The sequence below is a fragment of the Dama dama genome, chromosome 20, assembly GCF_033118175.1.
Source record: "Dama dama isolate Ldn47 chromosome 20, ASM3311817v1, whole genome shotgun sequence".
Classification (NCBI taxonomy): Eukaryota; Metazoa; Chordata; class Mammalia; order Artiodactyla; family Cervidae; genus Dama; species Dama dama.
The window spans coordinates 50882792-50904867 of record NC_083700.1 but is presented as its reverse complement, the minus strand read 5'-3'; the positions used below and the strand labels follow the sequence as shown (position 1 = coordinate 50904867).

General features: G+C 35.5%; 1 protein-coding gene and 1 pseudogene across 12 annotated transcripts in view; both read left to right on the top strand.

Annotated features, from left to right (window-relative positions):
• BTBD8 (BTB domain containing 8) overlaps positions 1-11833 on the top strand; it is a 93523-nt gene extending 81690 nt beyond the window's left edge. For 10 of the 12 annotated variants that reach the window (XM_061121387.1, XM_061121389.1, XM_061121391.1 and 7 more), the window contains 6 exons: positions 796-857; positions 4120-4825; positions 5024-5111; positions 5519-5658; positions 6985-9309; positions 10592-11833. In XM_061121387.1, coding sequence (XP_060977370.1) covers positions 796-857; positions 4120-4825; positions 5024-5111; positions 5519-5658; positions 6985-9309; positions 10592-11061 — 3791 coding nt within the window. In that variant the 3' untranslated portion in view covers positions 11062-11833. Of the gene's footprint in view, positions 1-795; positions 858-4119; positions 4826-5023; positions 5112-5518; positions 5659-6984; positions 9310-10419 lie in introns of all 12 variants that reach the window. The other 2 variants (XM_061121390.1, XM_061121388.1) reach the window with 2 other exon arrangements.
• A 5722-nt stretch (positions 11834-17555) lies between these two features.
• Positions 17556-17917, top strand: LOC133040237 (small ribosomal subunit protein uS10-like; annotated as a pseudogene).
• Positions 17918-22076: the final 4159 nt, after the last annotated feature.

The following is a 22076-nucleotide window of genomic DNA, read 5'->3' as shown; positions in this document are numbered from 1 at the left end:
ATGTATTTTTCATCAACTGTTTTAATAAAAATAAATTTGGAAATTATATGTGTTTCTTCAAAATATATTTTAAAGCTACATGACCTTCAAAAGGAAGAAATCCATTAGCTAAACTATATTTATAGCTCTTGTATCATTATTCCTATATTTTTCTCTGACGTCATTTAAATTCTTATTTGAAGAACATCAACTTGGTTCCCAATAATTCCCATATAAACCTAAATCTATAAAATGAATTTTTATATAATTCTAAAAAGAATGATATAAGTTTAAGGATTGTCTCGTGTTTTATTTTCAACAAAACCTTATTTTTTTCTCTTTACTCTTTCCTCCTGACATACCTGCAAAATTAGAAAATTTTAACAGTGCTTTTATATTTTTTAGCATAGAAATTTTCTCATATTTGATGGTTTATAAAATATTACATTTGCCACAATCTGTAATTTTTTTAAATTTGGAAAACCAGCTAAAAGTAAGTTATCTCTAAAATTTTACAACTTGAGAAAATTCTAGGTTTTTGTAAATGTACAAGTCTTTTCCACAAGGCTATATGTTTCTCATGTATTAATTTTAATAACATAAAATCCATAGGAACAAGAAAATAAGATTCAAAATAAATTTCTTTAAGATAACTTCTAAAGCAGATAGTTATTTAGTATATTAGATTGGTTTCAGCTTTTTAAACATTATTTCCATCAAAATGTAACCATTTTCTGCTGATATATTATTATCCCTTTACTTCTGTGGTAATAAGAGTGCTTCCTATAAAAATAAATTGCTTTTTTTCCCCTACAGCTGCATTTGACAAAGGTGATGACCGAAGACTTGGCAAAAAGCCTATATTCAGTAGCTCTCAGGTAAACTTTTACAGTTTTATAAGCCCAGATGAAAAATAATTTAAATTTTATTATTTTATATTTCAGAATAATTTTTAAAAATTTATTCATTAACTAAAGCTGTTCCTGGATGGAAATAATTTTGAGTCTCTTTTAAATCAAGTAAATTTTAACAGTTTAAAATTTTTAAGTGATATGCATTTTTTATATCTAGTTGACATGGAAAGTGAAATATTGTCTACCTGTTTTATTTCCTTGAAAACTTCTTTGGCAACTAGCATATTGGAACTATTCCAGATCAGAAATTGTCCAGAATTCTAAATCTATTTCCATGTCTATTTTTCTAATTAACCTACTTCTTGAAAAGATTTTAGTTGTCCCAGTTTTCTCTAAACTAAGATTTTAATCCACATAAGGTATTTTTGATGTGAAAAAGGAAATTAACATCAAGAGTACAGTTGTGTTCACTTTAAAAGTTACTTGGTGTACTTATATGAGGTAACTAAAATAGTCAAACTCTTAAAAACAAAGTAAAATGGTGGCTGCCAGGGTCTGGGAGACAAAGCAAAGGGGAATAATTGTTCAATGAGGATGAAGTTTCAGTTTTGCAAGGTGATAAAGTTCTAGAGGTTTGCTGCACAGCAAGGCATATATAGTCAGCCTGACTGTACTGCCCACTTAAAAATAATTAAGATGGTAAGTTTTATGTTATTTGTTTTTTAGCACATTTACACATACACACACATACACACACATTATTAATGATGGTTAGAGTTTCAGTCTAGCTAACTTAGTATATGTGAAATACAAAATTATCCTAACCTAGACATGCATTCCAATGATATGAAGACATACACTGAGAGTTCCAGTTTGAAATGCAAAGAATATATTGCCCTTGCAAGAATGGAATAGAAAACCTTTTCCTCCTTATCAGCTAGTAGCTAGGAACTCATACAACTCCAAGCCACAACCAGTAGCTCTCATGGCTGTGGCAGAGGTCAAGGTGTAAATGTCTTGGGTGAAAAACTGTGGGACACTGTAGCTTTTTGCTAGTATACCTCCTGGACTATTTTCCTAAGTCTATTTTATAACATACTAGCTCCATCATTTAAAAAGTTAAAATATAGTAACAACAATGTAAAGGAATAGCACTACACCTGAAAGTGTGTCTAAGAGGAAGGCCTTAGAGGATTACTCTTTTTCTTTACCATGTGCTGACCATTCCTAATTGGTCAATTGTATATAAGAAACATATGTTAACTTTGTAACTATAAATCACAGATTGTCTAAAAATGTATATACATTGAATTCTTACCATGCAATGTTAATGGTGAAATTTCTAAAGGAGTATAGTTACTCCATATACTATATAAATACTTTAAAATAGATAGACTCAAGGATAGAGTAAATTAAGTAAGATTAGTTTTTTTTTTTTTTTTTTTTTGTAAGATTAGTTTTAAAGGTGGGAAGAGATCTAATATCAGAGTCTTCCTGGTCTTAAGTACTAAAAATAGAGAAATTTATTTTTTGAGCTAAGATTTGATCAAGAAAACAAAAAGCGAGGACCAAGCCTATTTGAAATTTACATTACACAGAATCCTAGTACACTCCGCTGAATGGGACCAGTCTCTACCCCTAAATATGCATAATCTGAGGCCCAGAGACGTTAATAATGAGTTCTTAAATATCTGAAATTTTTTTCTTCAGTTAGAAGCAAAGTTAGAATAAGAATCTAATTATTCTTTATATCTTGCTTTTTGCTAAACTTAACTAGCTTATTTATTATTTATGTATGTATGTATGTGTGTGTGAATATAAACACACACTTACCTTACCTATATGTTATTTTTATCTTAAACAAATTTTCATTGTAAATAGAAGCTTTCTATATTTAGAAATAACTAGACCCTGAACTGTATATCAATATATGCTCAAGGTTGATAACCGTCATCACATGTTCTTTGAGTACCCGGTGTGTGATGGGCATGGTGCTAAGGGATCAAAGAAAATGACAGCACAGGTTCTACCTCATACCTCTACAGTCTCATAACAGCCTTCCAAAGGAGGGGGGGCAGTATTTACATAAAAAATGGCAATATATTCTTAAAATTTTATTCTATAATTCATACCAGTTATATTCCCTTCCATACAAGGTTGGTTCTAACAAAAATGATAAAGTAGATGAATTGAATTTAGTGCCCTTCTATTTTCCTCTTTTTACCTATTTTATTTGTTTTTAGGACCCCTTTTATTTTCTCCAGACAACCAATACTGTATTAAGATGCTGTGGGCGGTATTTATGGGTTTGGGTTTTTTTTTTTTTTTTTTTTTGCTTTTCCCTTCCCCCAAAACCAAACTTTTCAAATGTCAATGTGTTATTTCCCAGGAGCTTCCCTCTGGCCCTTGCCTCCAGAGGACTAAATATTCAGTGATAAAGTTTCTGCATTCGGTATATAGGATTGAAGAGAGAATTTTTGGTGAAAAATCATTATAATGTCCCTCAGAGTTTACCATATAATGGCTACCTGCTTAAGGCAGTAAATCTTGAGCTCAAGTCCTAGTTCAACCCCTTTTCATCATGTGCATGCATGTGAATGCTAAGTCGCTTCAGTCATGTCTGATTCTCTGTGACCCTATGAATTGTATAGCCTGCCAGGCTTCCCTATCCATGGGATTTTCCAGGCAAGAATACTGGAGTGGGCTGCCATGCCCTCCTCCAGGAGATCTTCTTGAGCCGGATACTGAACCCGTGTCTCTTACATCTCCTGCATTGGCAGGTGGGTTCTTTAGCACTAGCATCACCTGGGAAGCCCATGGCCTGGGTAAATTACATACCTGCTTTAACCCCCAGTTTCTTGTCTAAGAAATAGAGATAGCAGCAAGAGAATTGTTGTGAGGAATAAATGAGATGATATATGAAAAGCATTTTAGCACAAAACCTGGGAGTGGGCCCTCAAAAAATGTGGGATACTATCATTTACCCAAGGCATCCTAATACCATTAAGTGTTCATCTCTACCATAATTTCATAAAGTTAAATAGTATGCCTTTTTAAAAGTAGAATTTCCTATTAATTATTGTTTGTTGTATTTCAGATTTGATTAAGGTAAGGTGATCAAAGACACATTTAAGTGATCCAAGATAATTCAAGTTTTAAGTGGCCCTAAATCATAATGTGAATTTTGCTGCTTTTTCCTCTTTGCAAAACTGGCTATTGAAACATAAAGCATTACGTGTCAAAGACTTTTGTCAAAATACCAAGTATTTTTTTTTCTTTTTTGTAGCAAAGAAAACAGGTTTCTGACTGTGGTGCTATAAAAAACAAATCCTCTGGAGGAAGTAACAAGAAAGAGTGTCTGAGTTATCTCTCTTCTCATCAGAAGATGAAATCTGATGGATTAGGAGCATCTGGACATTCATCAGGTACTAATAGAAATTCTATAAATAAAACTTTGAAGCATGATGATCTAAAGGAAAAGGATCCAAAACCAGCATCCAAGAGTACAAAAGAATTAAAAACTGTGGGAAAAAATGTTTCTGGAAAGCCCAAAGCTATCATAAAGCCCAAAACGGAAAACAGTGATAATGCAAAATCAACAAACCTGTCACCTGGACAAGCTGTGGAAAGATCAGCAACAGCAGCAGCAAATGAACAGAAAAATTCAGGAAATGGAAAAGGAGTGAGAAATCAGGAAGAGCAAATTACAGGTGCCAGACCCAAGGTACTCACTGGAAATTTAAATGTGCAAGCCAAATCAAAGCCTTTGAAGAAAGTGACAGGCAAAGATTCTCCACACCTCCGAACTGCAGGGCCCTCGAGCAGATCTACAAATTCAAGTATGGAGTTACTGACTTCCACTGACCGTCTGGATGAACCAAAAGGAAATGGGTCAATGAAAGAGAAGCTTTCTGGTCATAAACCTTCCTCTTGTGACTCTCGGGGACAGACTGTGAAAAACAGTGTAGAAGGTATCAAAACTTCCACTGTAGGTGAGTTTTAGCACTCTGATACTTTTATTTAGTTTCAAATGCCAAAAAGAATTTAGTTACATATATTCATGCAAACTGAGGGAAAAGTTTTTCTCACTCTAACATTTAATTTTTTATATACTGTATTACCAGTGAATTTATACATAATTATTACATATTTATTGTTCAGTCTCATGACTCACTCATCTTCATTTACAGCAATGAAATCTCGACCTGTTTCAAAAGATACCAATGGAATTTCCAATAAAAAAAGCACTCATGAACAGGAATCTAATACACATAACAGGTAAGTCTTCATTATTTTACCTAGACATTAACTTTCTCTGGAAGTCAATCATATACTAACTTCTAGCTAAATATTGTTAAAATATTTTTCCTTAGAAAATTTAATATATTTACATAATGATACTTTAAAACTTATTATACAAAATGATAGAAGAATAATGTATCCTTGTGGCACCTAATTATGCATTGCTTTCCCATAGTTGAGCTATAGTTTTATAAACTTAAACACTTACAAACATATGACTTTTTCTATTTTCAGAAAGGAGATATTTTTTACTTTGCTTTTTTTTTAAATTGAAGTTTAATTGATTTACACTGTTGGAAAAAGCTATATTTCATGCATGGGTCTTTTAAAAAATTATGTTTCAGAGTCTCAGTGTAATACTGAACACAAATAATTTTTCTTAGTGTGCTAAAGAAGATCACCAACAAAGGATACAGTGATCCAGTACCACAGGCAATTTTTAAAAAAAGAGGAAATGGCAATGGATGTGCTACAGCTCAGCAGAGGACAAAGAATGCCACAGCTAATCTTGCTAAAACTCAAGGTAAAGTTGGAATACTCCTAGGTTTTACTTCTTTGTTTAAATGGAATAAGCAGAACTCTGATTCTGGAACTTCAGCAACAAATAAGCAAAATATAACATGACTTCAGTCATTTTACATTCATTTCATACTTTAGAGACAAGATTTTATTCTTTCACTTTTCAGACAGGTATTTTGGGGTATAAGTTTACTCTTTATTTTCTTTTGTGAAAATCATATTAAGGGAGTCACTACGTTATCTGCATTTCTGGTCCTTCTATGTATTATGCCTGTGTTTCTTCAAGGCTTCATTGATAACTCTAAGAATTCTATTTGCAAAGCCAAAATGAAAGAGCTCTTTAAAAACTAGTGGTACAATCTAGAGAGCTGTAATACATAGGAAGGAAGAATTTTCTCTCTAGACTCTGTGCTGTGCCTGTTGTTTTCCATGTTCTAAGAAAGAAGACTACTGATCAGATTGCATAATTTGCTAATTAATAACAGATTTTAAAAATTAATTTGCTTCATTCATTAAGCATTCATACATGTAAGAGCAGTTTGTAAAATGCTAAATACAGTTCTGAGGTAGGTAATGAATTAATACTGAAAGTAAATTTTAAAATAAGCCAGAGAAAAATTGTTCATGTTCTAGTAACAGATAAAAATTAAACATCTACAAAGATTTGGTATTTCTGTTTGACAGTTTTAAATGCTCAAAATATCATCACTAGAACTTCAACCATTATAAACAAGTGAATTCTCAAAATCAATCCTCCCTTCCAGTAACCAGTGTTAGTTTCAACTGCAGATTCATGAGAGTTGTTAACCCTCATGACCTATAATAATAATGATCTTGTTATGAGAAATAAATTAGTTTTGTTACTGTTGGAAGAAAAAAATTGGAACAATTTCAACATTTCTATTTTGTATTTAGTTTGATTCTCCTTTTCAACTGTGTGGAACAGTCTATTTTCCACCCCTAGAACTTCAAAGGGAAGATGCTTACTACTCTCTTGGCATAAGAAAACAAGATTTTTCTACCTGCATATATTTATGCAAATCCAATTCTGGCATAATGCTCAATGCTCTTTGCTTGAAGAAGAGAGGACCTATTTTAATAATTTTATTAAGCTGCTGCAATAGGTTCTCTATATTTGTAGTAAAAAGTATTTTTTAATTTATCAAGTCACTAACTCCTAATTTGTAATTGTCCATTTGATTAATTGTCCATTTGATCTTACGTTACCATTTTATCATGTTATCTTTTTGTTTCTTTTAAAGGATTTTAAAAACCATATTGAATTTCACTCACAAACTGGAAGATATATTTTTAATTTTTCTTTTCTTAGGATCCCAAGGATCACCAAATTCAGTAAAATCTTCAGTCTCTTCAAGGCAATCTGATGAAAATGTGACAAAATTGGACCACAGTGTAACTACAGATAAACAAACACCTAAGAGAAAAATTGTCAAACAAGGACAAACAACTTTGCCTAAGATTAGTGCAAAAACAGTCACAATGCCTAAAAACCTAAATCAATCTAAAAAAGGTGAAAATTTGAATAATAAAGATTCAAAACCGAAAACACTTCCTGAACAGGTTATACCGAAGACTCTGCCTTCTCCTCAGAGACCTTTAAAAAATGAACCATCTGTTGTCCAAAAAAGTGTGTTTCTTGACGTATGTGATAATAATAACAAAGGCAGTGTTTCTGAACAGAAGCCTCATGAACCTCTAACTAATCTCACAGCCAAAACCAGTGATGCAGAAGCATTTCCATCACCGTGCATACTCGACTCAGAGAAGACACTGAACAATCAAGAAAAAGAGAAGGTGGTATTAGAGTGCCAAAATATTTCAAATCTGGATAAATTAATAAAACATGAACTGGAATCAAAACAGATGTGTTCAGTTAAAAGTGAAACAAATGTTTCTGGTCACAAAAAAATAGATCACTGCACCACAGCTAAAATACCTTGTCATTCTGATGAGAGTGACAATGTCGATCCAAAATTTTATAGTACCACTGTTCTAAAATCCATGATTTCAAACCCAAAAGAAAACTCTTTGAACTCTAATCCAGTTTGTGACTTAGACTCAGCACATGTAGAACAACTCCATTCAGAATCAGATAGGGAGAAGCAAGTAGGGAGACAAGATATAAACCAAAAATTAAGCATTAAATGTGTGAAAGATGTTTTACCTTGGGTTCCTGAAAAGACAAATGGTACCTTAAATTCTGGTCAAGAAGACAAAAAATCTAAAATTCATGTAGAAGAGACAATTCCTACTCAGTTGTCTGATGACTCTGCCATGAATGAAGACAATCATGCTACAGGAGATTCACATATTTCCTCCAAGTGTTTTTTGGAACAAATATCAGGGAAAAATTCTCCTAAAGATACAGAAACAACAGAAACTCCAGAGAGCCACGAAACTCCAGAAGCGCCATTCATGAGTCGCTGGAATTTGAGTACCAGTGTTCTGCATCAGAGAGAGAGTCCTGAGTCAGACAGTGCCAGTGCTACAACATCATCTGACGACATCAAGCCCAGATCTGAAGACTATGATGCGGGAGGGTCTCAGGATGATGACGGGTCAAATGACAGAGGCGTCTCTAAGTGTGGCACTATGCTGTGCCGTGATTTTCTTGGAAGAAGTAGCAGTGATACCAGCACTCCTGAAGAATTAAAAATATATGATAGCAACTTAAGAATTGAAGTGAAAATGAGAAAGCAAAGTAGTAGTGATCTTTTCCAAGTTAATTCAACTAGTGATGATGAGATTCCTAGGAAAAGGCCAGAAATTTGGTCTCGATCTACAATAGTTCATTCTAGGGAAAAAGAAAATATTCCACGAGGCAGTGTCCAGTTTGTACAGGAGGTAGATCAGGTTTCTTCCTCAGCAGATGAAACAGAAGATGAAAGGTCTGAAGCTGAAAATGTTGCAGAAAATTTCTCTACATCTAACCCAGCTCTTCAGCAGTTTCAGGGGATAATTAATCTAGCTTTTGAAGATGCAACTGAAAATGAAAGTCACGAGTTTCGTGTAACTAAAAATTTTAAAAGGTCTGTTTTACTTTCTGTAGATGAATGTGAAGAGATAGGATCTGATGAAGGGGAAGTCCATGCTTCCTTTCAACCTTCTGTAGATTCTCTTTCACCTTCTGATGTTTTTGATGGTGTTTCTCATGAACATCATGGAAGGACCTGCTACTCCAGATACTCACAAGGAAGTGAAGGTAGTGTTTTAGAATGCAAACAAAAGAAAAGCAATAGTATATATAAAAACAAAAGCTCTCCCTTGGGTCTTAGTAGCATTGACTCGTCAAGAAAAGATAAACAGAGTGCTTCAGCCACAGAAAAAAAGGGCACAACAGATATCCTGTCCAAAGGAGGCAGACAGCTTCCTCCAGGAGATAAAAAAGTATATAGTGGAAGCAATGTGGATAATGACTTTGAGACACACAGCAAATTTTCAGATAGTGATATAAAATCTCAAGAAAGACCATGTCATTTGGAACTTCATCAAAGAGAATCCAATTCTGACATACCAAAGAACAGCTTCACAAAGTCTCTGGACTCCTGTCGGAGTCAAGTTCTGCCTCAGGAAGGTCAAGTGAAAGAAAGCCATTCTACAGCTACCGAAAAAGCTAATATTGCTTTATCTGCAGGTAATGTACAGAAATAGACATGCTAAATTCATAAGAAAATGAATTTATAGAATCTTAAAAGTTGTCGGTAGCCTCTGAATGTTATATTTTAGTTAGAACAACTGCTTAAGCAACAGATTGAAATTTTAATGAAAACTGAAATTTCTTAATAGAATGAAAATTAGCTAGTTGCTCTTAATTGTTCACCTAAAATCTTAGTGAAAAATTAACATCTAATAAGAATTTTGGTTGTTTATTAGAGCTAACCTACTAAAAGATTTTACATGAAAGAATAAAGAGAAAAACATAGTTTGCTATTATTTAGTTATTTATGTCTAATTTAACATAGGAATTCTTGACTATTAGAAATTTTATTATACATTGGATATGATTTATGAACTATGCTAATATATATCTAAGAGGGCTGTGCAATAAGTATAGTAATATGTAACTAAAAACACTGAACTATTTTAACTAGATTAATTATTAAAATTTATATACATTTTACAGAGATTAAGACTTTCAGGATCACTATAATTATGTTCTAAAATTTTCAAGTAAAAAGATAAATTTCCTTAAAGAGATTATATTTAGAGAAATGATAACATATGAAAAAAGCCCAGGCTTATTTCATATGTATAGATGGTTTCCTGTCTAAGTGTTTTGTGTGTTTGTCTTCCTTATTATTGTAATTTGAATTATGACCCACATTTAAAATATGCAATAGTGGCTGATTGAGTAGCTATTGTATACCAGAACGAAGAAAAATAGTTACCAATAGTCCCTGTTCAGCAAAATCACAAGAGTAGGGAGCTCTTAAAGTTGTACTTTTTTGTTTGTCCTTGCTTGCATCCTTCTTTGCATGTGCAATATACAAGTAAGTCTTTAGATAAAATGTATTGGTTCTCCCTTTGAAACTGACTTACCTTAAACATCACCATCAAATAACCATGTCCTTTTTTCTCTTTAAGTTTCTATTGTAGTGAATTAGATATATGTGTGCATTCTGTTTATGTTTAAATAATTTTTGTTTTCTGTATCACAAGCTTTTAAATTAAATTATGGAGAATTATTGTTAGTTTCCTATGTTGATTTTCCTGCTAAACATTACCATCATTTTTTTTTAAACAGAGAAAAAGAAATGCCTCAAAAATCTTCTCAATTTTGTATAAATGTTATTTTTCCCATTCTGTGGGGGTTTCTTTGGACTATAACTGTTATATTGTGTTAATAGTTCTACAGAACTCTGAGGGGTACCAACATGTGCAATTTTTACATTGTGTAGTATTATGAATCATTTCAGGAGACATAGATGGTTGTGACACAGTGGCACAAATCTACATGTATGACCATCGGCCTTCAAAAACCCTATCTCCAATATATGAGATGGATGTAACAGAAGCATTTGAGCAGAAAATGGAATCAGAAACACAAGTTACAGACATGGATTTTGAAGATGAGCAACACTTTGCAAAACAAGACTGGACACTATTAAAGCAACTGCTCTCTGAACAGGACTCTAACTTAAATATCACAAATTCTGTTCCTGAAGACTTAAATTTAGCACAGTATCTAATTAATCAGACACTACTTTTAGCACGAGACAGCTCAAAACCTCAGGGTAAAGCACATGTAGACACTTTGAACAGGTGGAGTGAACTAACATCTCCATTTGATGATTCCTCAGCAAGCATTACCATGGCTAGTTTTTCCTCTGAAGAATGTTCACCCCAAGGGGAATGGACAATTCTGGAACTGGAAACTCAGCATTAAGAGTGTTAACATTTCAGAAAATGTTAAAATATGCCACCTCTTTATTTTTTTGATGTTTATATTGTATGCAAATGATAACTGCATTAGCCAGAGATAGTCTATCCTTACTACTGAGGAAGTCTTTCCAATTTAGTTCATTTATTAATATGATATCATACATAGAAAAAAGTGTTGTTTTTTTTTTTTTCTAAAAATCTTGAGCATGTTTTCTATAATTATTGGAGAATTTAGAAGACCTGTAAGGAAACCCTTGCTTTAGTTTTCCTTTCCTAACTGGTCAGTTACTTGTTTATCATTCAATAATTTAAAATGTGAATGCACAAGTAGAACAGTCCCTTTTTGCTCTGCATATGGTAACAGTAATTTAACAATAAAAAAAAAACTTATCATGCTTGTGTCAATTTATGTAGAGTTCATCTGTGACATTCAAACTCAGGTTGGTGTGGTTAGGCTTATAGCTAGTATTAGGAAAAACCTTCACTTTTCCAGCCATTAGATCCAGGAAATTGTTAAGTAAATGCATCTCAAATTTCATTGACATTTTTACTAAAAGAAGAGAAGCAGAATTTCCTGTACCTCTTTTGGGGGATATATCCAGAGAAAGACATCTGCGGTTATTCAAAAGAAGTGGGAAAACTGTCCATCGGTTTTATCTGTACAGTAATTCCTTTGGATGAGGGGATATAATAGAATTGGCATCTCTCAAAGCTTTGTAACTGACTCACAATTTCTCTAAAATACATCAGAAGTAAAAAATTCTTTTGGTTTAGAATTTCTTTTGTAATTTAACAGTTTTGGGGGAATTCCCTGGTGGTCCAGTGGTTAGGACTCAGTGCTTTCCTGCTGTGGCCCAGATTCAATTCCTGGTCAAGGAACTAAGGTCCCATAAGCCAAGCAGTGCAGCCAAAAATGAAAATAAATTAATTCACAAAGTTTTCAACAAATGACAGTAGAGATAATCTGTAACTATTTTGAATATCAACAACTATATAAATATACAGTCATTTGGTATTCTTACACATTAGTTAATATTAGCTACTAACCTCTTATACCATAAATTCGCTATGCTTTTTTTTAACTAGAAGCTCTGCAGGGGGCACTCATTCATTCAGTCAAGACACACATTTGTTCTAGGCTCTGAAGTGTGAAGATAAAGTTTGATTCCTGCTCCTCAAAACTGAGTTCAGTTTCTAATGAAGAGAGGAAACCATAAAAGGTCAAAAACAGTATTATAAGAACTTTATACCTTAAAAGCTGGATGGAAATTTAGAGGTTAGTTTAATCCCTTTAAATTCCTAAGGAGGATTCTGAAGCCCAGAGGAATTTTTTTTTTCCCCCCCAGAGGAATTTTTAAAGTGCCCAAGGTCACACACTGATTTGTGAGCCAGAATCCAATATTCCTTAATTTCAGTTTGATGTTATTTCTACTCCACGACATACTTCATTTGGTATATGACAGAGTCAGAAACAGCACAGATTCTCAAGACAGTGTGTTATTTTCTTTTTCTCCAAATGTAAAATTGTTATTTTAATAAACTACCTCAGAAGTTTACAAATGTATTACTGAAACTTCGTTTCTTTCATGTCATACATGCAAATAGATAGTAGGGAACAAAATTTACTTAAGTATGACCCCTTAGGTAATTTCAGGAGTATACTTTCTTATCATGTGCTTTTGTGAACAACATATCTACCAGTCTGTTTCCTGTGGGACTCTGGGCTAGTTCTTTATCATTCAGCAAACATATATTGAAAAATACTTGCTGAAATGCATTTAGCACTTATTAGATGTTAGACACTGTGCTTGTTGTTGGTCACTCAGTCCTGTCCAGCCCTTTGTGATCCCATGGACTGCAGCACGCCAGGCTTCCCTGTCCTTCATTGTCTCCCAGAGTTTGCTCAGACTCATGTCCATTGAATTGGTGATGCCATCCAAACATCTGTTGGATCTGTCCTCTGTTGTCCCCTTCTACTCCTGCCTTCAATCTTTCCCAGCATCAGGGTCTTTTCCCAGTGAGTCAGCTGTTCACATCAGGTGGCCAAAGTATCGGGAGTTTCAGCTTCAGCATCAGTCCTTCCTGTGAATATTCAGGACTGATTTCCTTTAGGATTGACTGGTTTGATCTTCTTGCTGTCCAAGGGACTCTCAAGAGTCTTCCAGCACCACAGTTCAAAAGCATCAATTCTTTCGTGCTCAGCCTTCTTTATAGTCCAACTCTCACATCCATACATGACTACTGGAAAGACCATAGCTTTGACTATACAGAGCTTTGTCAGCAAAGTGATGTCTCTGCTTTTTAATACACTGTCTAGGTTTGTCATAGCTTTTCTTCCAAAAAGCATCTTTTAATTCCATGGCTGCAGTCACCATCCGCAGTGATTTTGGAGCCCAAGAAAATAAAGTCTGTCACTGTTTGCATTTTTTTCCCATCTGATTGCCATGAAGTGATGGGACCAGATGCTGTGATCTTAGTTTTTTGAATGTTGACTTTTAAACCAGCTCTTTCACTCTCCTCTTTCACCTTCATCAAGAGGCTCTTTAGTTCCTCTTCACTTTCTGACATTAGGGTGGTGTCATCTGCATATCTGAGGTTATTGATATTTCTCCCAGCAATTTTGATCCCAGCTTGAGCTTCAACCATCCCAACACTGTACTAAATGCTTTAAATGCACATTAACATTTAATTCTCACAACAGTTCTATGAGATATGTGTTCTTACCTTTTTTTTTTTTTTTCAAAATGAGACACCTTGGGAAGGGGCACCTGGCCAGACAGCAGCAGGGTAAGGGAACCCAGGAGCGCTGCTCTCTTATTATCTTTTATTACACCTGAGGAAACTGATGTGGCATCCTTACCTGAGATGAGTACCCCAGTGGAAGGAACTAAAAGAGAATTAACACATTATACTGTTGTTTGGTGGATAACAATTGTATATGGTCACAGTTGTAAGAGCTCAGAGAGAAAAGCTATGAACAGATTGTCAGGAAGAAAAGATTAGAGAAAGCTTCTTAGGGCAAATAATATTCAGTGAATGACTTTATAGAATTTATTTAAAGAAAGGGCTTGGTGGCTGCAATCTTGTTGGAAATGTAGGTCAGGCAACTTGACTTGAAGATGCACTTTTATAGAAAGTACTTTGCTTTTTCTTAGATTGTGTGTTAGAGGTCAATAAAAATATTGAATAGAAATGTTTTAAAAAGATGCTTTTACACATAGTTTACCTAAGACTCAAAAACTCCATACAAAAAAAAAAAATCTAACTTTTTAAAAAATTTGAGTTCTTGGTGCAGGACTGATAAAGATTACCAAGAGAGAAGCAACCAAAACTCATATATTGGCTGTGGGAATACAAACTGGTATATTCTCATTCAAAAACTGACAGACGTAACTAAACATATTCAAGAAAAACTAATGCATATGCTCTAAATAAAAAGTACCTGTACTAAATGGTTCGCAGCAGTAATGAGGTATTGCCTCACACCAGTCAGAACAGCCATCATCAAAAAGTGTACAAATAATAAATGCTGAAGAGGGTGTGGAGAAAAGGAAACCCTCATACACTGTTGGTGGGAATGTGAATTGGGGCAGCCACTATAGGAAACCGTATGGTGCTTTCTTAAAAAACTAAAAATAGACTATGGGAAACAGTATGGTGTTTACTTAAAAAACTAAAAGTAGGCTAACATACAAGGGAGGTAGAGTCCAGAGAGTAGAGTAGAAGGATCAGGTTTGCATTTTAGAATGATCACTCTGGAAGCAGTAAGGAGGACTGCGTGGAGCAGGATTCAAGGCAAGGAGACTAGTGATGAATGTTAAAATAACCAAGGCTTCAACTAGGGCAATAGCTGTGGAGAGAGAAGGGAGTGGACACATCTGAGAGATTTAAGATGTGGGTTGGAAAAACTTACTGAATTAGGGATGAGAGGACAGAATCATCTTGCAAGACTCAGGTTTCTGACTGAAGTGCCTGGGTAGTGGATGATGTCATTAGCCAAAAAAAATGAAGCAAGCTCAGGAGTGAGGATGAGTTTAATCTAGGATATACTGAGTTTGAGATGCCTGTGGGACATTCAAGAGGCTTGACAATATACTGTGGAAGAGTCAGAAAAACATGAGAAGACCGAAAAGGAGTGTTCAGAAGTAAGAGAGCTAGGGAGCCAAGGATAAGAGGAGACAAGTGAATATATAATCACCACTCATCGGAGATGGGCAAATCAAGGCTGAGATTCTACTTTAACCTATCAAAGTGGCAAGGATTTTAAAAGGCCTGTAAAAACAAATTCAACATTAGCAAGAGAATTAGTAAGTTTGGGGTCCTCTGAATGTTGTTCTGGGAGTGTAAATTACCTTTGCGGGAAGTAATTAGGCAGTCTATGTTAAGAATGTTCATAACATCATATTCTTAACCTAGTCCTTTCCCCTCATGGGATCTACCATTAAGAAATAAGAATTTGAGACAAAATTTGTCTACAAAATGTTTATCAGAGAGATCTACAAGTGAAAACTGACAACCCGCTAAACGCCAACAGTAGGAGAAAGGCTAAATTATGATACAACTATATAACACATTATGTAATGATTAAAATTGCTTTCAAAAAATTCTGTTTAATGTCAAGAGAAAACACAAGAAAAAACCCAAAGTATTTATTTATAAATAAAATATCCAATTTTGTATACTAGCAAGTACATAGAAGGGACTAAGTGTTAACAGTGGTTGTGATTAAGTGGTGATTACTATTTTTATCTTTTAACTCATATTTTCCATGTTTTCTACAAGGTGCAGAAGAATAGGTAGGGTTTTGGTTTGTGTTTGGGTAAGTTGTAGTGGTTAATAGTGCCAAATGCTGTTTGAAATGTCGAGGTGCACTCTGAGACTAGTCCATTGGATTTGGACATTAGGACTTTATTGATAGTTTTCGTCAGTTTTCTTTAGAGTAGTAGCAAGTACAGCAACTAGACTACAGTGGGTTGAAGGGTGAACAGGAAGTAAAGAAGTAGAACTTATCTTTTCAAGGAGCCTGACTGAAAAAGAGACAGTGGTAGCTTTAAGTTACTGTTGTTTTTAAAAGTAATTTTAGTACTTTGAAAATAAGAGGTTGAGAATAATCAATGAATCGGGGGCAATCAAGGAAGAGGCAGGAGGAGGTGGGATCAAGCACAAAGAATACTAGCTGATATGGGGCATTTCAAGGAACTTCAGGTGTTTAACATAAAGCGCTGGATGCATGCGGGACAGCAGCGGAAGACAAGGCTGGCAAAGTACAGGCAGGCCAAGACATGAAGAACCCGAAAGCCATGCCAAAGTCTGTGGGAAAGCCATTTAGGCAAAGACATTAAATATTTAAATGTATTGTCAAAGGCAGACATAGAACTATTTCTAAAGATTACTCTAGCTGCATGTGTGTGTGTGGTAAATTGCTTCCGTTGTGCCTGACCCTTTGCGACGCTGTCAGGGGTCTGTCCATGGGATTTTCCCAGCAAGAGTACTGGAGGAGGTTTCCATGCCCTCCTCCAGGGCAACTTCCCCACCCAGGGAATGAACCCTTTTCTCCAGGTTCCCCTGTACTAGCGTGCAGGTTCTGTACCCCTCGTGCCACCTGCTTGGGAGCATAGAGAAGAGACTGCAGGAAGGAAGCGTCATGCTGTGCTGTGCTTAGTCACTCGGTTGTGTCCGACTCTTTGCAACCCAGTGAACTGGAGCCCACCGGCTCCTCTGTCTATGAGGATTCTCCGGGCAAGAATACTGGAGTGGGTTACCGTGCCCTCCTCCAGGGGAACCTCTCAACCCAGGAAATGAACCAGGGTTTCCTGTATTGCAGGTGGGTTCTTTACCAGATGAGCTACCAGGGAAGCCCATTGGAATAATTAAGGAGAAAAAGAGGCCCAAACTAAGGGAAAAATGGCCAAGTTGGAAATAAGAGGATGGATTTAAGAGATAATTAGGAGGAATTTTGATAGAATGAACAAGTTCAGTTGAGTTCAGTTCAATTCAGTCACTCAGTCATGCCCAACTCTTTGCGACCCCACAGACTGCAGCACGCCAGGCCTCCCTGTCCATCACCAACTCCTGGAATTTACTCAAACTCATGTCCATAGAATGAACAAGAAGTGGTTACAATTTGAGTGTGAAGACCTGCAAGAAAGGATGAAGGGAACCCCTGTTCATATCCCAGATTTCTAATAGGTAAAAAACGGAAGGCTGATGGTTTGTAGTTGGAAAAAAGATAATTTTCAACTTGAACACATCTGAGATGCAATTGAGATAACCAAGATATGCAATATGTCTTTCAAAATTCAGAAACCTAACAAATTAGTGGTTACCAGCGGGGCGAGGGCAGAGGGGAGGGGCAAGATAGAAGTAGAACATTAAGAAGTACAAGCTATTATGTATAAAATAAGCTACAAGGGCTCTTTGAGGAAAACACAGTCGCTGCTGCCACGGCGTCCCGAGGTCGCCGGCTCTGGCCCCTGACTCACCGCTGTTTGGGCAGCCATGGCTCTCACAGATACTTGCAAGACTCCTGTGGACCCAGAGGTGACCATTCACCAGATTAGGATCTGCCTCACCAGCTGCAACTGTGAAGCCTCTGGAGAAGGTGTGTGCTGACCTGACCAGAGGCCTGAAGAAAAGAATCTCAAAAGTGAAGGGATGCGTTCAGATGCCTACCAAGACCGTGAGAATAGCTACAAGGAAAATTCCTTGTGGTGAACGTTCTAAGACCTCGGGATCATTTCCAGATGAGGATCCACAAGTGACTCATTGACCTGCACAGTCCTTCTGAGGTTGTCAAGCAGATCACTTCCATCAGAGTTGGATCAGAAATGGAGGCTGAAGTCACCATTACAAATGCTTAAATCAACATTTTTAATAAATGGATAATCAGTTGTTATCCATAATAAGCTACAAGGATACACTATACAGCATAGGAATAGAGCCAATATTCTATAATGACTATAAATGGAGTATAATCTTTAACAATTGTTAATCACTATATTGTACACCTGTAACTTATATAATATTGTACATCAACTATGAAAAGTGAAAGTGAAAGTTGTTCAGTCGTGTCTGACTCTTTGCAACCCCATGGCCTATACAGCCCATGGGATTCTCCAGGCCAGAATACTGGAGTGGATAGCCTTTCCCTTCTCCAGAGGATCTTCCCAACCCAAGGATCAAACCCAGGTCTCCCGCATTGCAGGCAGATTCTTTACCAGCTGAGCCACAAGGGAAGCCCATACATCAACTATACTTCAATAAAAAGAAGAAAAATAAAACATGTAACATGGGATACTTTAATATAATCTTGCAATAAGAAAGCACATGAAACCCAGAAAAACACATAGAACTCCAAAACAGAAAATGTAAAGTATGGGGACTTTCCCGGTGGTCCAGTGGCTAAGACTGAGTTTCCACTGCAGAGGGTCTGGGTTCAAGGCCTGGTCAGGGAGCTAGATCCTAGATCCCAAGACTAAAGATCCCGCATACAGATCTCTCATGCTGCAACTAAAACCCAGCACAGCCAAATAAATAAATAAGATATAAGATTGTTCATTTGGTTATTTAAACTTTGGAACTAGTATATGTCCCAGATATCACAAACAGAATGAAGGGGCAAAAGATAAAATGAGGGGCAATTTTTTTCTTTTTAACAAAAGTTAAAGTACAAATGACTGGTAAATGATCAAAAGATGTTTAACGAGACTCAAAGAAGCATCAGAAAAAGAACCATAAAAGTTTTTGAAAATAATTGTAGATTAATAAGTAATAAATTTAATAATTGAGACTATTATTACTGACTACTCACTAAACATTTTAATTACTTAGGAACTATGAATGAAAACTACTTAGACACTTTGGCAACATAAAAAGTTATTGGAGTTAATTAGATTTAACTAAGCAATTGAAATATATTAAAGTAAAAAAACAACTCCAAGTATTATTATACTATACAAGTTTACATTATTGGTCAAATCAGATACCTTGCTTGCAATTCAATGTCACTTCTAATTTTGAAAATCAAGCTAAAATTCTGGGCAGATTACATTAAAATAAATCCAAGAACAGTGTGTGGGATGTATTTTTCATTGTCAATGAGACAAGATTCAAGGAGGAAATGAAAGCATTGTGGGCTGATGTGTGGGGCACAAATACCTGAGTCTGTTTGTATGACCACACAGATCTACTTACAGCATATCAGTTTCAAACAGCTATTACTGCCATCACAGATTTACCACCCTTATTTGCTGCTTTTAAATATTTTTTAGAAACAAATAAATGATAAGATCCTTGTTCAACTCCTTTTGCCATAATTTTTTTCTTAAAAAGTACTGGTCATTTTAAACTTTATTTGAACATGATGTTGACTTAACATCTTAGAAACAATAATTCAGTCAGTAGACCCTAAAGTTAGTAATACTACTGCTAACTGAAGAAAAATATTACATAGGTAAGAATTCTTAGGGGAAAAAAAAAAAAGAGTTTTCTCAAATGCTTTTTTTGGAAAGATGTGACTAGATACCTGACTCATCTGTGGGAGTAATGCTTCATTTGTATGTGAAAATATAAATCATCTCATTATCATGTTTCAGTCCCCTTAATTTTAGTCACCAGTAATATGATTGTGTCTTTATCAATTTTTATTGACTATTTACCCTAAGTGAAAAGTTGAAGTATATATAGTTTCTTTCTTTAAGTAACTTGTATCCTAAAAACTTCATAAAGAAAAAAAGTAGGAAAGCAAATTAGGAATATTTACAAGAGATATGACAAAGATTTATCTTCTTAATATATATACATCATTTATCAATCAGAAGAATGCTAACAGCCCAATAGAAACCTAGGTTAAAAGTAAAAAAAAAAAAATTAACAAAAGAAGAAATAGATGGTCAATAAAAATACAGGGATGATGTAATATATTATATACTAGTTAGTTCAGTTAAGTTCAGTTGCTCAGTCATGTCTGACTCTTTGTGACCTGCAGCATGCCAGGCTTCCCTGTCCATCACCAACTCCCAGAGCTTGCTCAAACTCATGTCCATCGAGTCAGTGATGCCAACCAACCATCTCATCATCTGTCATCCCCTTCTCCTCCTGCCTTCAATCTTTCCCAGCATCAGGTCTTTTCCAATGAGTCAGTTCTTCACATCAGGTGGCCAAAGTACTGGAGTTTCAGCTTCAACATCAGTCCTTCCAATGAATATTCAGGACTGATTTCCTTTAGGGTGGATTGGTTGGATCTCCTTGCAGTCCAAGGGACTCTCAAGAGTCTTCTCCAACACCACAGTTCAAAACCATCAATTCTTTGGCGCTCAGCTTTCTTTGTAGTCCAACTCTCACATCCATATATGAGTACTGAAAAAAACCATAGCTTTGACTAAACAGACCTTTGTTGGCAAAGTAATGTCTCTGCTTTTTAATATGCTGTCTAGGTTGGTCATAACTTTTCTTCCAAGGAGCAAATGTCTTTTAATTTCATGGCTGCACTCACCAAATGCAGTGATTTTGGAGCCCAGAAAAATAAAGTCTGTCACTATTTCCACTGTTTCCCCATCTATTTGCATGAAGTGATGGGACCAGAAGCCGTGATCTTAGTTTTCTGAATGTTGAGATTTAAGTCAAGTTTTTCATTCTCCTCTTTCATTTTCATCAAGATCCTCTGTAGTTCTTCACTTTCTGCCATAAGGGTGGTGTCATCTGCATATCTGAGGTTATTGATATTTCTCCTGGCAATCTTTTTTTTTTTTTGTCTCCTGGCAATCTTGATTCCAGTTTGTGCTTCATCCAGCCCAGTATTTCTCATGATGTACTCTGCATAGAAGTTAAATAAGCAGGGTGACAATATACAGCCTTTCCAAATTTGGAACCAGTCTGTTGTTCCATGTCCAGTTCTAACTGTTGCTTCCTGACCTGCATACAGATATCTCAAGAGGCAGGTCAGGTGGTCTGGTATTCCCATCTCTTGAAGAATTTTCCAGTTTGTTGTGATCCACATAGTCAAAGGCTTTGGCATAGTCAATAAAGCAAAAGTAGATGTTTTTCTGGAATTCTCTTGCTTTTTCAGTGATCCAACGGATGTTGGCAATTTGATCTCTGAGTCCTCTGCCTTCTCTAAATCCATCTTGAACATCTGGAAGTTCACTGTTCACATGCTATTGAAGCCTGACTTGGAGAATTTTGAACATTACTTTGTAAGCATGTGAGATGAGTGGAATTGTGCAGTAGTTTGAGCATTCTTTGGCATTGCCTTTCTCTGGGATTGAAATGAAAACTGATCTTTTCCAGTGTGTGACCACTGCTGAGTTTCCCAAATTTGCTGGCATATTGAGTGCAGCACTTTCACAGCATCATCTTTTAGGATTTGAAATAGCTCAACTGGAATTCCATCACCTCCACTAGCATTGTTCGTAGTGATGCTTCCTAAGGCCCACTTGACTTCGCATTCCAGAATGTCTGGCTCTGGGTAAGTGATCACACCATCGTGATTATCCGGGTCATGAAGATCTTTTTTGTATAGTTCTTCTGTTTATTCTTGCCACCTCTCCTTAATATCTTCTGCTTCTGTTAGATCCATACCATTTCTGTCCTTTATTGTGCCCATCTTTGCATGAAATAATACTAGTTAGTAAAGGGGTATAAAAATATTTTCATCTATTTAATTGTAAAGATGAAATTATGAAACCTAATGTCTACAGTACAGTGAGATTGGCACTGCATTCATACATGTTTGTGTAAATATAACTTGGTGCAAACTTTCTGGAAAGCATTTTGGCAACTGGAACAGTGTCTTAAAGAACTTCATAATTGTTGAATCAGTATCTCACTTTGAGAAATGTAATGAATAATCATAAATGGTTAAAAATAAGTACATACATGTATATAATATTTTAAAGTCCTAAAACATAATAATGGATAAGTTATTTTGATATGTTGGGATATTAAGCTACTTTATTAAGTGTCATGTTCAATAAGAATATTTGATGATTTTGGGAATGCTCACAATAAATGAAGGGGTTA